Source organism: Neolamprologus brichardi, chromosome 20 (assembly GCF_056152115.1).
Source record: "Neolamprologus brichardi isolate AB-2024 chromosome 20, ASM5615211v1, whole genome shotgun sequence".
NCBI lineage: Eukaryota > Metazoa > Chordata > Actinopteri > Cichliformes > Cichlidae > Neolamprologus > Neolamprologus brichardi.
Genome location: NC_142123.1, coordinates 6493801 through 6508934, shown reverse-complemented (window position 1 = coordinate 6508934; position 15134 = coordinate 6493801). Strand labels below are relative to the sequence as shown.

Genomic DNA, 15134 nt, shown 5'->3' with positions numbered 1-15134 from the left:
TTCAAACAGAGAAATAAATGCAAGATAATAAAAGCCCCAATCAGACCGCCTCATTCAAAAACAAAATTACCTCTCACGCTAAGATAGTGGCAAATCAGACATACCAAGGCGCATGATTATTATACTTTCTTTACCATTATCCCTGACTTGATTCCAACAGGCAACTGATTATCTGTAACTTGTTCCAAATTGTCATCTGTCTGCCACAACGGGAAGAAACTGGCTGGTACATGCGAGAGCCGCGTGCTGCACTCACCTGCAGCACAGGCGCTGAAATGACTGGGACCGAAATCAGCTACAATTACGCTGTCAAAATGAGCTGACTGAAAATACATGCAGGCTCCCAGGCATAATGCACTGATTGACATAAACGCATAAATGGACGTGTGCAAGCCTTTGGAGGCACATACAGGCATCAGCACACAAACAGAGCTCACCTGATCCTTACTGAGTGTCAGGTTAGTCAGACAGCAACAGCCTGTACTGTTTTACAGCTTGCTTTACAGAGAGCATCCATCTACAGGGTTAAGACCAATCATGTCACTCCTCTGAAGCACTGTTTTCTCTCTAGCTGCCAACTGTGAGACATAAATGAGCGGTGTAATCTGCAATGATTGGGGGTGTGGATGGTCGAGTGCTGGCAGAGGTAAAGAACACAGGTTTGATGTGGCGAGAAGATCAAAACCACAAGATTGTGCTGCTATAAAAATTATCAACAGCTACGACCATACATAATCTGCTGCTATGGTTACAAGTAGTAACGGCTGCATGACTAATGCTGTCCAATTCCAGTTTACAAAAACCGGCCGCAAATTACCTACGTGGTAATCACAGGGGACGCTGGAGAAATTTGAGACGGAAAGCTGAGTAACTGAGCACAATTGCAAATACATAACCACGCCTGGGATAGTAAGGGTTGGGCAAAGACGGCCTTCCATATCCTCCAGGTGTATGCTTTTAGTGTAAATGCACCTCTTGTGTCACAACCGCACCTTGAGGTTAAGAAGATTTACATGACACGCTTGAAAAATATACAAGAACGAAAACAAGCTTCGCTAATCTGTTCTGTTATGTGAACTTTTACCTCTGTGCTTGGAATATCTTTAGTCCAAGGTTGAAAAGCCGCTCAGCTACCAGTATGGAGATGCAATGCAGGTATTTGGAAGCAAAACAAGAGGGGGGAAACATCTATAGTTCTTCCCACAGTTGCAACATTTTTCAAATGTAAGGTAATTCAATACTCTTCAGTTAAAATAGTCAGAAACTGTCCTCGCTGATGCGGTGAAAATTTCCTGTGTTAATGAAAGACGTGTATTCAGAGTAAAGTGGCAGCTAAGAATCTGAGACCGCAGCGTTTACATTAGAAACACAACACACTGCCTTGTTTACATGGAAAAGAAGGTTATGTGAAGCTCCCCGAACTTCCAAGACTGTTATCTAGTTATCCGCGAGTAGCAAAGCCTCAGTCACGCCCTGCTCTGAGACATCCACACTAATATAATAGTGTGAATCACTGTCATATTTTTAGACTTTTGATTTTAGGTTGAATAAAATCTCTTCAAGTTTATTCCATGCAAGTCAGCTAGGAAAAGTAAAACAAGGATGTCTGTTCCCAAACTCAAACAATAGCAGCTACTCTGAGGTCATCTCAGGTTAAAGTCTCCCAACGGCTTAACACTAAAACAGGTGACTGACTACGTATGGCACCAGGCAACATGTCAGCACGATGTGCTTTCAGGTTAAACAGCACCACAAATCTCCGGCGATCTGGCAAATTTCGTCAAGCAGGACAAACACAAAGACACACTGTCTTTTCAGTGTAAGACCTTTGAATGACTGAAACGCACTTCATTCTCCAGTCTAACTCTGGCTGCTGCACTTGTTCCATTCACTCACCAGACTTTCCTTGCTCCCTGTCTGATTTCATCCCCTCCCCCGAGGGGAGTTCACCAGAGGACTCCAGGATCTGACGTGCGTCCTGAGACTTTCAGGACAGACCAAATCCTAAAATTACTGTTTCTTCAGCTTCCCAAACTCAAACCCTGTCATTCTTTAATTTTCATCCCCTAAAGTCAGGCTCAGTTGACACCAGGAAATAAATCCAGGAGTTATTCCTCTGTCTTTCCCCTGTAAGTGTACCTGTTCAAGGCTACTCCCATGAATTCAATGATACAGTGCATTAGGCTCCTCCCACTTGGCTCAAATAGTTAACTAGGTACGAAGGAGGAGCTCAAAGGGGCCGTGACTACGATTTTCCCACATTATTCTAACACAGAGATGCACCAATGAGGGAAAGAGCCAAGCCAAGGTGTAGTCTTACAGGCAGGTGGGTGTTAATTTGTGTGCAATCCAATACCAGCAAGCTGGACAAAACCAGGCCTGTTGACTCGCCCGAGGCTTGAGTAAGCTAATGCTTTTAAAATAACACTTATAGCATCATAAAAAAAAAGATCTTTAGCACCACTAAAACCACTGCTGCTGTGGGAAACTTTTGCACAAGAAAAATATCACGTGAGTTTTCTTTCTGTGGTTGTCGAACAACTTGAACAGTGCAAACTAAGTGCGCTCTGCGGAGTAAAGTAGAAGCTTAGGCAACACAATAATGTTTGGATTTATGACCAAATTTGTGGGATGTTCACAGGATATTGTCGTCATTTCTGGATTAAAACATAAGTCCACTTTAAAATGTAATAAACTGGATGTGTTTACACTGAATTGTTAAGGCAGTCTTTTAAAGCCTTCTGCGTTGATTTTATACGCCTCTTGTTAATATTCTGGTTGACAAGGAATGTGTACAAAGTCACTGTGACTTAAAGCAGACACAGATGTGTGCCATTTGTAATCTTTTCTTTTTGTCCAACCGCCCTTGCAGTGACACGATATTTGAGGCAGGACGGTGAGTGAAGAAATGCTGATGGGTTAGTAGTTAGACAGAAGGAGCTGAGATTTTAAAGAAAGTTGATAAGCCCATGCATTAATTAAGATTTATTCATCTTTCCGCAAGGAAAAGATAAAACCTTTTCAAATGAGCTGAATGATGACGATGACTATAAAAGTAATTCCTACAATTAAAGCGCACATAGGGAATTAAAAAAAAAGACAAAACAGTAGAACAGAGACTAATCAGAGAATAACAATGAAGAAAATTTCTCTTCTCACTGTTAACCTCATGAATTATTTATTTATATGCATTTTAAAAACCTTTACATTTTATACATACTGTTAGAGTTCTTACTGGCCTCCTGGTGGTGTGTTGTCAAAAACCTTCTTAAACCATAATTTAAAAGTCTACTTTATGCTCAAATTAGAAATCAAACATGGCAAAACAATGCAGCGTGAAATGTGATCAAATATAGAACAATAACTACTGAAGTGCTCTTTATTATACGACATCCATAAAGTTTGTTCTGGACTTGACAATAGCAAATCACAAGACTTACTTTACAGACGTGTTTGTAAAAGCCCATGTGTACATTTTACTACAAAGAGCAAATATCACAAAAGTGTCTGAGATGTCTATTGCACCAGTCTACAGTTCTTCTGTTTATTCAATTCAGGGCTGGAGCCTATCCCAGCTGTCACTCTGAACAGATCTCCAGCCTACAGCAGGGCTAACGCAGAGGGACAGACAACCATTTGCACTCACATTTAAACCTACGGCTGATTTAGAATCACCATTTAACCTAAGCTATACATGCTTTTGGACTGAAAGACAGGAGAACCCAGAGAGAAGCCTCACAATTATGGGGAAACTATTCAAACTCCACACAGAAAGGACCCACTGACTGAATCTGAACCCCAGACTTTCCTGGTGTGGAGCAGGGCTCCTAAATGCACTAAGTGCAAACTCCTGTTTGCACTGCGTACCGCAGCAATTTCCTAATGTTGTAAACCTGCTCAACATTTTGCAATAAAACCCTTTCTGATTCTGATTCTGATTCTAAATACCGCACCACCTTGCCACCCCCCGACTTCTATTGGAAATATTTCAAGGTCAATTAACATCTATGGCAGAAGCCTATGTTATCCACATATAAAGCACAAAGTAAAATGAACTCAACTGAACTAAATCAGCATAAATACTGACAACATGGGCACATAAAGGCACTATTGTTTTGTGAGGCCACATCAAATACAAGACTTTGTACTGTGAACATGTGCTAATAGGATGATTTCACTTCATGATAACACACAAAGGATGTTCAGCAATTTGTGGGAAGAAGTCTCCTGAGTTATATTGTCCCACACAATTGGAATCGAGCCACTGATTTTTTGCTCTAACTTATTTTTCTTGTACAGCCGTAATCCCATTCCACAGGATGGTAACCAATACCTTTTAATGCCAGTGAAGAGGAAAGATGGAGTTAAAGTAGCTATAAAGGAAGTCATGTACCTCTGCCTAGTGTGTAATGAATCTACGGATGAGACATGACTCAGCTTCCAGCTCTGGAGAAAAGTCATTTATCGTGTACAGATGTTGGCTGTAAAAATTTCTACAATAATTTTAAAGAAATACATGTGCGTGTGGAAGGGATGGGAGGGGGGGGACCTCAGTGCAGTACCAAAGAAATTATTGCTCTGCTGTTCTTGAAATGTGAAATGACCTGGCAATTAGATTGGGTTTTACCATATAAAACAAAGGCATGCATGTTGGATACATCATTTTTATTATACTATTCTTGCTTAAGATTTGTTGGGACATGCTAGAAGACTATAAGGTTACTAGTAAGAGATCCAACTGTAGCTCAAACTCAGACACTTATGAAGACAAAGTGCTAATCAACAGCTCTGTTGGGTTTCCTAATTAAAAGAATGTACTTGGCATTCACTGGCTATTTACACTACATTAAGACAGCATCAAATCACTCTTCAGGGACTGAGGAACATGGGGAAAATTAGCTATCTGTGATACACATTGCTCCACTGCCTGATGATAAAGTGATTTCCCTGTATTTTATGTGAAATTATGAATGCGAAAGAAGCTTTTCTGCATGTTTCTATGTCCTGGATGCCTGAAGGTGATGACCTCGAAGCACAGTCCTTTAAATTTAAAATATTTAGAGCAACCAGTCTCTTTGTCTATGTGCAGTGAATTAGGTTGGCACAATAACTCAAAGAAAAGCAAGCAAAAAACTTCAAATCATGTATGTGTGTACTTATAGTATGTGTGCGTACACAGTATTTAAGTATAGATCTGTAATGTCAGCAACATGGTGCCGACAAAGGCCACCAAACTGTGTTACAACACACAGTGCGTGTGTTAATGGACTCCATGTCCTCATAAATTCTCACTTTCCCTTTTCCTTCTCTCCGTGGTCTTTCTCAACAACCTTCAAATAAATCAGGATTAAATCAGTCCATAAGTCACAAAGTGTGAACTAATGGAGTTAAAAGTAGTAGTGAACTGTGAAGAAGACCAAGTAAAGAGAAGACGGTTCTAAGCAGAATGTGATACAAAAAGTAATAGAGGGAGATGTCTGAGAAATAAAGTTGTCACGGCAGTCTGAGCCACTGTAAAACACTGCAGAGGGTAAATGATCTCACGTACAGCAGAAAACTGCTGCAGCGCTGTTCTCTGCTGCTTAAAATTTCAGCACTGCAGCACTATCCACAACAAAATCAAGCTAATCAATGTGTGTCTTCTGCTGCACATATGTTTTTGTGTATCACTGGCTTTTTTGGCACTATTTCTTGCATTTTTCTATTTGTCCGGCCACAAGAAGTGGAACTGGGGACTCAGCTGCCGAAACATTTTAGCCCATCTGGTATGTGTACAAATCAGTAGGGTCAGGTGGAGGAGTCCATGGTTGTTACAGTAAGTATGAGGGACTATCAGCTCAGCAATTGCACCATCAATGATTCTTAACAACAGTTCTTGACCTGCCTCATAGTGCATTACAGTGATTGAGTGGACGTGACTAAATGTTCCCTTTAAATCCATTTGGTGCAGGGGTTTCACTTTAAAAAAAATCTACAAACTATGTAATTTACCCATAAATGCCCAAATGTTTGGATACATTTGTAACCCAGAGGTTGTAAGAAAGAAACATAAGTGTTTATAATGTGTGACCTCAAGACAATATTGTTTCTCTCCTATAATTTTCTCCACACAACTCACCTTTTTACTCTTTTTTACCACAGGCAAAGCACACAAAATGGGGAGAGAGATTCAAATGGAAAATTGTAACTTGAAACTATTGCATGAAGTTCTAACGGCTCCACCTTAGTACTTTTATTGACCTATCCAGTCGTTAAGTGATGACGTGACAAATCCTACTTCCGGGCCTAAAGTAGTCTGCGTTTAATATGGCTTTTGTGTTGTTAACATGTTTAATGTTTTGTATTTTCTTCTATTTAATCTCAAAAAGCTCCTGAAACAGTCAGTGATCACTGTTGACCTCCCTCTGCTTTTATTAATGCTAATCATTTATTTAAGCTCAGTTTTTAAAACCTTAGGATGTAACTACAGCCCAGCCCATGCAGCAGTATATGAATGACTAACCTCGTATTGTGGATGGATTATCTCAGTTGTTCTCCTGGCTGAAGTTTGGCCCTTTTACAGCATCCTGCCATGCGATTACATTTGTTCCTGACCACCGAGAACACTCACGTTAACTTTTATCGAGTGGAAAAAAGTTAGCTTGTTTATACTATGCTAACATAGCTGTGTCGCTAGCGGTCACGTAGCACATCATTATATACCAGCTAGCCAAACTTCAGTAACCCTACAAACGTCACTGCTCTTTAGTTTTCTGTCATCATTTATGTTGGAAGTGATAACAGAGCTGTACTTTTTAATTTGTTTCCAAAACCCCGCAGTCAGGACATGCTATTTAGATGGAAGTTAGCAGGAAGCTAGCGAGCTAACTTCCTGCTAACTTCTAACTCCGTTAAATGTCATATATTCCGTTTTCATGGATGCCTGGATGTTAAACTCAATTGTTACACCTGGTAGAGCAGAACGCTGATCATTTTATTAAAGATGAAAGACTTTAGACAGTTTTTCAACTCTCAGTAATGCCATAGTGATCGTTTGATATATGGACCTCCAGCAGAGTTTAGGCCCAGACACGGCTAGTGACGTCAGACTTAACGACCGGATTGTGTCTAAACCTAGAGTTAGGCCCACATTATCTTGAACAACACAACTGTTATTTTAAGTAGAGGGACCAAACCAAGTTCGTGTTGCAGATATAGGATGAAGTGATGACTATCAGCTTTGATTTCAGGAGCTTAAAAGAATATGGTTTCTAATTGTTGAGAAATTAATATGAAAGCTGATGAACAGAAGAGGGTTATTTCTTCATTATGTTGTTTTCTTCTACGTTTTGAAGGACAAACTGAAGGTGGCCAGCTGGCTGTTCAAACATGATCCAAGGTACAATTTAGAAATTAAACAAAAACACACACACATTTAGTATCACCTTGGCACAGTGCTAGGCTAAGGTGTAAATCCAAATCCTAATGACGTGTAGGTGTGGATTTTAAGACTGCAAAACAAACAGAGAAAAATCTCAGAAGGAGTCAGACAATATATAATCTGATTAAGAGCACAGAGCGTTTAAATTCTGGAATGAAATTTTTAAAACATGCATTTAATTCGGTCATTGGAGGTTTGAGTAGATGGCACAGCACACCTGGGTGTTTCTCAAGGTGATGACAGACAACCTGCAAACTAAGTTTCTTTCTATTTGGGTTTGTTTGTAGCTCAGGAGTCATCTAGCCAGGTCATCTACTAATCAGAAGGTTGGTGGTTCAATCTCTAGTCTTCAGTCTACACACCTAAGTATCCTTGGGCAAGATACTGAACCAACCTGCTCTCTGATACATTGAGTATGAATGTTAGAGAGAAAGCACTAAGGTGTAGGGAAAAAAGTACGTGTGTCGGTGACTCAGGCAGTTTGTATAAAGCTCTTTGACTGCTCAGGTAGAGCAGAAAGGTGCTACACAAGAATCAGTCCATTCATCAATCTACATGTTATGTTTTTGACACATTTTAAAATGAATTCATATTTCCTTATCAATCAAAACACAATATTCGTTAGTGTCATAGCAAAAAAAAGTTTTGAAGTGTGAACTGGAAACTCATTAAAAAGCTGTCTGTGGCTCTTATACTTTGCATTAAACTAACGAACGGTCTGATTATTTGGCAAGAGCAGAAATCAAAATCTTTGTAGCGCCACAGCTAACTCAATTGGTTTTAATTTACACTCCTTGAACACTTTTCTTAAGAACTCTTTATACCCATCTTAAAAATGTTTTGAGAAAGGTCTTAGCTATTACATTACTCAGACAGTAAAACAGATGGCTGTACTGTAACCAACAAAAGCCCTGCTATAAAGTCTTTGGTCGCAGATTTTCATCTTGGATTCTGAAAGCAAATGTGACTAGAGGGAAGGGTGGCGGAGGGGAAACTTAACACCAACACAAACGTTCCTGTTGGATCCCTTTTTTAACCTCTTAATGGATTATCTATAATATTATGGCTTGTTGAGTGGTAAAGACCACCCAGAAGTCTGTGCTTCAGATTTGTTTAGTTGTTTAGTAACTCAGTCCGTTGCTCGGCACTAAGTAACCAACATATGTGTTGTGTGTTGCGCCCATTCAGTTTATGACTGCAACTGCTAACCAAACTTGCTGGCCTCACCTGACAACTTGAATATATTTAAGATAACTTCTTACATGGTGGCAGCTTAAGCATCAACATTGAAGCTATGCCCCTCATTCCTATTCTCTATGGATGCAGTAAGAGGAGTCGCTCCCTGCTGGTCATTGATAAGAACTTCATTATTCAGACCGAGAAACTATACTCAATGAGATAAGCCTTAATTGGCTAACCTGGATTTCTGGTACTAGGGTTCAGTCTGAACTGAACAGAACTAGCAACAACTAAACATCACAGCTTTACAACTAAATTTATGTTGTTTTGTGATGACAGTTCAGTCATTTAAATATGACAACAGGTTATACAAATACAGCCTGCCTCTGACTGGATTTCATGGGATGTAGAAAGAAGAACAAAACAGGATTTTTATTGGTAAATGGTCTAATATAAGCTTGTGTTTTACTGAATTTTCTTCTTAAACTGTTTGTTAAAGCAAGCCAGCCATGCACACACATTGGCGCACACACGTAGGCATACACCCACATGTACTGATATGCATATTTGGGTTTTTTTTTTTCCTGTAACAGTATTTCCTTTGAAGACTGCTTAAATAAAGCCCTTCACAGCAGACAAGTATGATCTAGACCCTTTGAAATCCAGCTTTTAGACTTCATGACCTTTGAGTTCTACTTTTCAGAAGCCTCCTTTAATGAAGCCGTTAGAAAGCGACAAAGACCGAAGACAGTCTCACTGCTGCTCTGCTCCCTCCGTCAGCTTTAACCTCTCTGTAGCTTTTAACAGGAAGGCCAGAGGACACACAAGCACACAGATAAGATCGTTGTCTGTGCAAACTGTGGCACAATTTTCTTAGGATTCATAAGATCACATTTCTGTGGATCGACGGCTCAAAACTCCATTACAGGGATATAATCATTATGTCCAGAGTAATAAGTCTAAATTACCATTTCCCTTCCTTTCTTTGGTCATATTAGCCGGATTATGTAAAAGCTGGCCACGACCTTGTGATCATGGCATACAGCATGTAACATAATAATATTGCTCCGTCCAGTTACTGCACTTATGCAAATGAGTCACATTAAAATGGCAAGCCTAGCTACTCTTGGACAATTGTGTCTAAGCATTTCTGAGTAGCTATTTCTGATGTGTGTAAATTACAATGAAGAGGCCCGGATATTGTTGCTGAAGGCAATTTAGCTGCCACTCTCCCACTGGCTGTAAGAGGGCTTCGATGGGGGTAGGTGTTTTGGAAAGTGTCAGCACATGAGAAAAATGGAAGTGCTCAGCAGAGACCACTCTGCACAGTCACCCCCCCCCCCCCCCCCCCCCCCCCCCACACACGCACAGCTTCACATTCTCCCGTGCTTTATTAATCGTTTGTTCTTTTCTGTCTCCGCCCGCTTCACTGGTTGATTTTCTCGTGTTAATCAGAATATGCCTGCAATAACATTTCCTTATGTAATCCCTCACCTAGTCTTTCTCCTTCACCTTGCAGTGCTCTTCAACTCTTTTATCCTCCACTTCTCCCTTCCCTGTCTGTCCTTCCCTCTTAAGCCAGTTTTCCCTGGAAGCCCTGTTTGACTCCTTCGCATTGACCTTCCTATCTAATGTGGCGCACATACCAAGCCTCGCCCGGCTGGTGACATCAGTGCCACTTAATGTGCCGAAGCAGCACCTGTCTTCATTATGATCCAGCACTCACTGCTTACATTGGTCTCTCCCTCTCCTTCCCTGTCTCTCTCTCATAGCACAGCTTCTTAGATCCCCGTTCTCATTCTGATGAAACTTGTGGTGATATACGTGGCCTTGGCCACTGCAGGGGTTTGGTGTGCCTACATGCTTTTTCCTGAGTCTGCACATTTACAGCACCCAGGAAATGTCTATAGAACTAAGGGACCAGCTGCTTTATGCTCTGTAGGAGTGACGCACATATAAAAGGTTTAAAAATATGACCGAATCTGTATATCTGCTCGCTTGAGTCTCAAAAGCAGAGTTTATATGTTATCATGTATTTTATGTTTACAGTATTGAAGTGTTAATAATTTATTAAGCTGTCGGTGAATGCAGTGAAGAATGACAGAAATACAAAAGTAAAAGTACCTTACAGTTGTAATCAGGCACAAGAAACTGCAAAAAATGACTGTGTGACCATTTGTGAGTGCACTCAGTACCATCGCCACACTGGCACACACTATTAGGAAGAGACAAGAGACCTGGCATCCAAATAAAGCCCTAAGTAGGATGCTCTAATGAATAAAGGCCCTGGGCAGCTGCCTGGATGACAATAAAGATCCATACTGGAACTGGCAACTTTACAAGACACACTAGTCAGGACACACTTCTGGACTGACGCCATACTTAACATCTTTGATCTTCTATAAAAGACTCCAAGCTTTAGTGATGAAAGTGCTGGAACATGAAGACGGACTCCAGACAAACTACTAAAAGTGTTTGTGTGGAGAGCGGCTGACGCTAATGTGAGACCCGTCTGACCACCCAGTCAGATAAGCGTCATGGGAATAAATACAGTCTTTAAAGTTAATAGGCTGCTTTTCCAGATGGCTCTCGGTGACACAAGTGACTAAACACACAGGGCAGACTGTGGTGACGGTGAAGCATGAGCTGAAGTTGGGTAACCGTTTAATAAAAAGTAAAACAATCATTTTCTAAATTGCTTCTAAGTGCATAATATTATAATTACTATGAACTTCTGACCTTGTTTAAATGATTAAAAAAGCATCTCTTTTTTATTAATAAAACACACAGAGCTTAAATAATATAGTACACTTGAAACAACATGGTGGAATCAGTTCTTAGAGGTTTAAGTAATACACACTCTCATTTCTGACAAATGCAAGCTGACACTGCTGAGACGGGGGAGTAAGTGATGCGCTTACTGCATTACAAATCCTCGCGTGCACATCTTAAAGACCCTGAACCTGACATGTTTGTGGATTTAATGCATTTCCAGCTGCACGTGTGTGTGCATACACTATATTTGCATATGTGTATTTGGGCGAATCTATATGAACTTTCACATCCTCCAAAGCTTTAACAGCAAAGCAAGCGCAGGAAATGAAACATATTTCACCTGATTAGAGTCTTACCTTTGTCCAGAGAGGCATCTGGAGAATTGAAGTCCATGAGACTGCTGATTTCAGTCTTGTAACAGAGTTCGGTAGCCGGGGGCTTCTGCCTCTGGTGGGGAGAGGGATCTAGGAGAAGAACAAGCAACCACCGGTTTTAACTTGATGAATAACATGTAAAAGGATCAATGAATACAAAGAACAATTCATTTGTATGATATGCAGTTTGCACTATAAGTATTTGGATACAACACACTTTTGGTAATCTTGAGTCCGCACACCACCACAGTAGACTTTAAATCAATAAAGCTGCGATTCAAGTGCAGATTTTCAGCTATGAATCAAAGGGTTTCACAGAAGTACTGCTTTAACTGTTTAGGAATTACAGCCATTTTTAGTCTTCCAGTTTTAGAAGCTCAAAATTAATTGGACAATTAACTGACAGATGAGCCCTGTTCCCCAGTTATTCCTTGGTAAATTGTGCAGATAAAATATCTGAGGTTGGTTCCAAGTGCTAAACTTGCATTTGGTAACTGTTCACTGCAGCTTTCAATATGAGGTCATAAGGTGTCAGTGCAACTGAGTGAGGCGATCATTAGGCTATCAGAGGGACAGCAGCCAAATCTATATTCTGGATCTATAAATTCATGGACCAATAGACCTAAAAGACCACAGATGACGAGTAAAGTGGGACAAAAAAATCTTCCTTTAGCTAAAAAAACTAAAACAAAAGAGGTAGGCATATTGTTATCAAAATCTACAATCAAAAGAATTCTTTGGATAGATGAAGCAAGAGAAACTTACCAAGGCAAAGGAGAGAAAAAGAAAAGTATGACAACGTAAAGAAAGAAATCATAATCCAAAGCATACCACATTATCTGTCAAGCATGATAGAGACAATGTTACGGCAGGTATGGCTGCCAGTGGACCCAGGTCATGAGTGTTTATTGATGATGTGACTGCTGATAGAAGTAGCTGGAGAAGTTGTGAAATGTGCAGGGCTATACTTTCTGCTCAGGTTAAGCTAAATCTGCAACACTGATCACACTGACAGCACTTTACACTGCAAGTGGATAACAACCCAAAGCAAACTGCAAACATTTCTCAATGCAACAAAGCTGGATATTTTTCAAAGGCCAAGATGACCCGATCTCCACCCAACAGAGCGAGCATTTCAGCTTTGACTACAAGGCTGAAGTCAGCTGCAGTGGTCGGTGACGTTCACGGGTTCGAAATTTCACTGTCTGCAAGTCATTGTCTACAAAGGATTTTCATCCAAGTAATAAAAACAAATCTTAAAAATTAAAATCATGTCGGTGTGAAAGTCTCTGAAATGTGGGACTATGTTTGAAAATGGTTTGAATTAAAGCTGAAAGTCACCTCAGTCAATCAAGATGTGACTGAACTGCAAACTTATTGACATAAATAGACCGACAGGCATTACAGGTTGCAATGTGTGTAGGAACCAGAAGGATTAATGCCGCACACAACACCAACAAGTCCACAAAATCCTTCCCAGTACACACATAATCAACTTTTACTCCTCACTCCTTACACTGTAAGGAAACCGAGAGACTGAGGCACACACATAAATATTAGCATTTTTATAACCCGAGTGCATTTGATTTCATGTGAGGTTCAGTGGTTTCTAATATAGTTTTTGGTTCCCACCAGTGGCATGCAGTATGCATATTGAATGCATTGCTCCAGGTTAACTACATAAAAGTGTTTGCTAAAATGACTTTGTCACTTAGACGTGTAGAGTCAACTTCTGCTGTCCTCTCAGTCCATCACACTCGTGCATGCATGAAGAGTTTTAGACACCCAACACTCCAAGAATGACAATTGCTACTTCAAGACGAATAATAAAGTTATTTTAGCAAAAAAAAAGTTGAAATATTTGAGATGCTCACACATACAATAAAATTCCCATTTCTGCAAACTACATCTTTTCCACTTCACTCTTCAATCTCTGCTCCTCCCTGGCCTCTACCCCCATTCCTTCTGCCATCACTCCACCACCCACCTATTAAGATGCTGTTTGCTGGTTGAATTATTTGCAGTAATTGAGCACAGATGTGTCTGGGAGCTGAAGTTCCAGGGGTGGTGCTGTCATTACGGCAAGATTAGTCATCTCACTTTTTAAAATGGGTTTTATAAGGCTACAAATAACAGCCTGGCTCCCTGTCCCCCACCTAAGGTGATTGGTAAAACATGAGGGCTGTTTTTAACTGCGCATAACTCTTTGCCACCTTGCAAACGTATAATTTTTCAAACTCGCCCGAGGTGCAGCCTTTGGCACTGGGAACACAGATGTCAGTTTTTTGAATAATGTATAAATTCAAAGCTCACACTTATCTGCCAAGTTCAAGCCGTTGCTGCCCAGTAGCCTCGTGAAAATGTTTTATCTTCCCTGCATAGTACCTTTGACAGGCCCTCACCGACATTTAAAACCCAGGCAAAGGCTAAGAGTATGGTGGAATAAATGCCAAGGAAGAAGTAAACCGTGACAGCTGTTTGATGACGATAGTAAGGTTAAGCTGGTATGGAGGGGAAAAAAGCATAGAAATATGATGCAGACTGAGCTCAGGCATGACTTGACAATTTTTAAATATATATATATATATATATATATATATATATAGGCAGGGTAGAGGCAGGGTACACCCTGGACAGGTCGCCAGTCTGTCGCAGGGCCAACACACAGGGACAGACAATCATTCGCACTCACATTCATTCGCACATTCACACCTAGTGACAATTTGGATTATCCAATTAACCTATCCCCACAAGCTGCATGTCTTTGGACGGTGGGAGGAAGCCAGAGTACCCAGAGGGAACCCACGCAAACACGGGGAGAACATGCAAACTCCACACAGAAAGACCCCGGCCTGATGTTGGAATTGAACTCAGGACCTTCTTGCTGTGCGGCAACAGTGCTAACCACGGTGCCACCATGCTGCCTAAATAAATACCATCATGTTGAGCTAAAATAACAATTTCCACAAATACCTTGAACTCATTTACTCCTCATCTCTGAATCTCTTCATCTCTCTCTCAAGTTTCAAGTGTTATCCAAAGGTACATTTCAGATTACATTAGATTTTTTTTATAAGATTATGAAATGATCTAAATACTGCTAATGATTGAACAGACTTGAACGCCTTTATAAGAAAACTGGTCTGAATATCCACAAGGAAATGTTTAATAATCATATTATGTATTATAAGGAGTGTATTAATCAAACAAAATCTGCTTACTACTCCACCATTATCTGTTCAAAAGATGACTCAACCAAGATACTGTTTTCACTGTTCAAGAACTCTTCTTTCAGGTCACCAGATTCTTTACCTGCTCATCTTTACTCGTCCTCCTTTTGTGATTCTTTAATGTTATTTTTCATTGAGAAAATTCACAAAATACAC

General features: G+C 40.3%; 1 protein-coding gene across 3 annotated transcripts in view; it reads right to left on the bottom strand.

Moving 5' to 3' along the window:
• The window catches only part of kazna (kazrin, periplakin interacting protein a), a 192900-nt gene that overhangs the window by 47426 nt on the left and 130340 nt on the right, over window positions 1-15134 (bottom strand). For all 3 annotated transcript variants that reach the window (XM_087833675.1, XM_087833676.1, XM_087833677.1), the window contains one exon: window positions 11731-11838. In XM_087833675.1, coding sequence (XP_087689801.1) covers window positions 11731-11838 — 108 coding nt within the window. The remainder of the gene's footprint in view (window positions 1-11730; window positions 11839-15134) is intronic.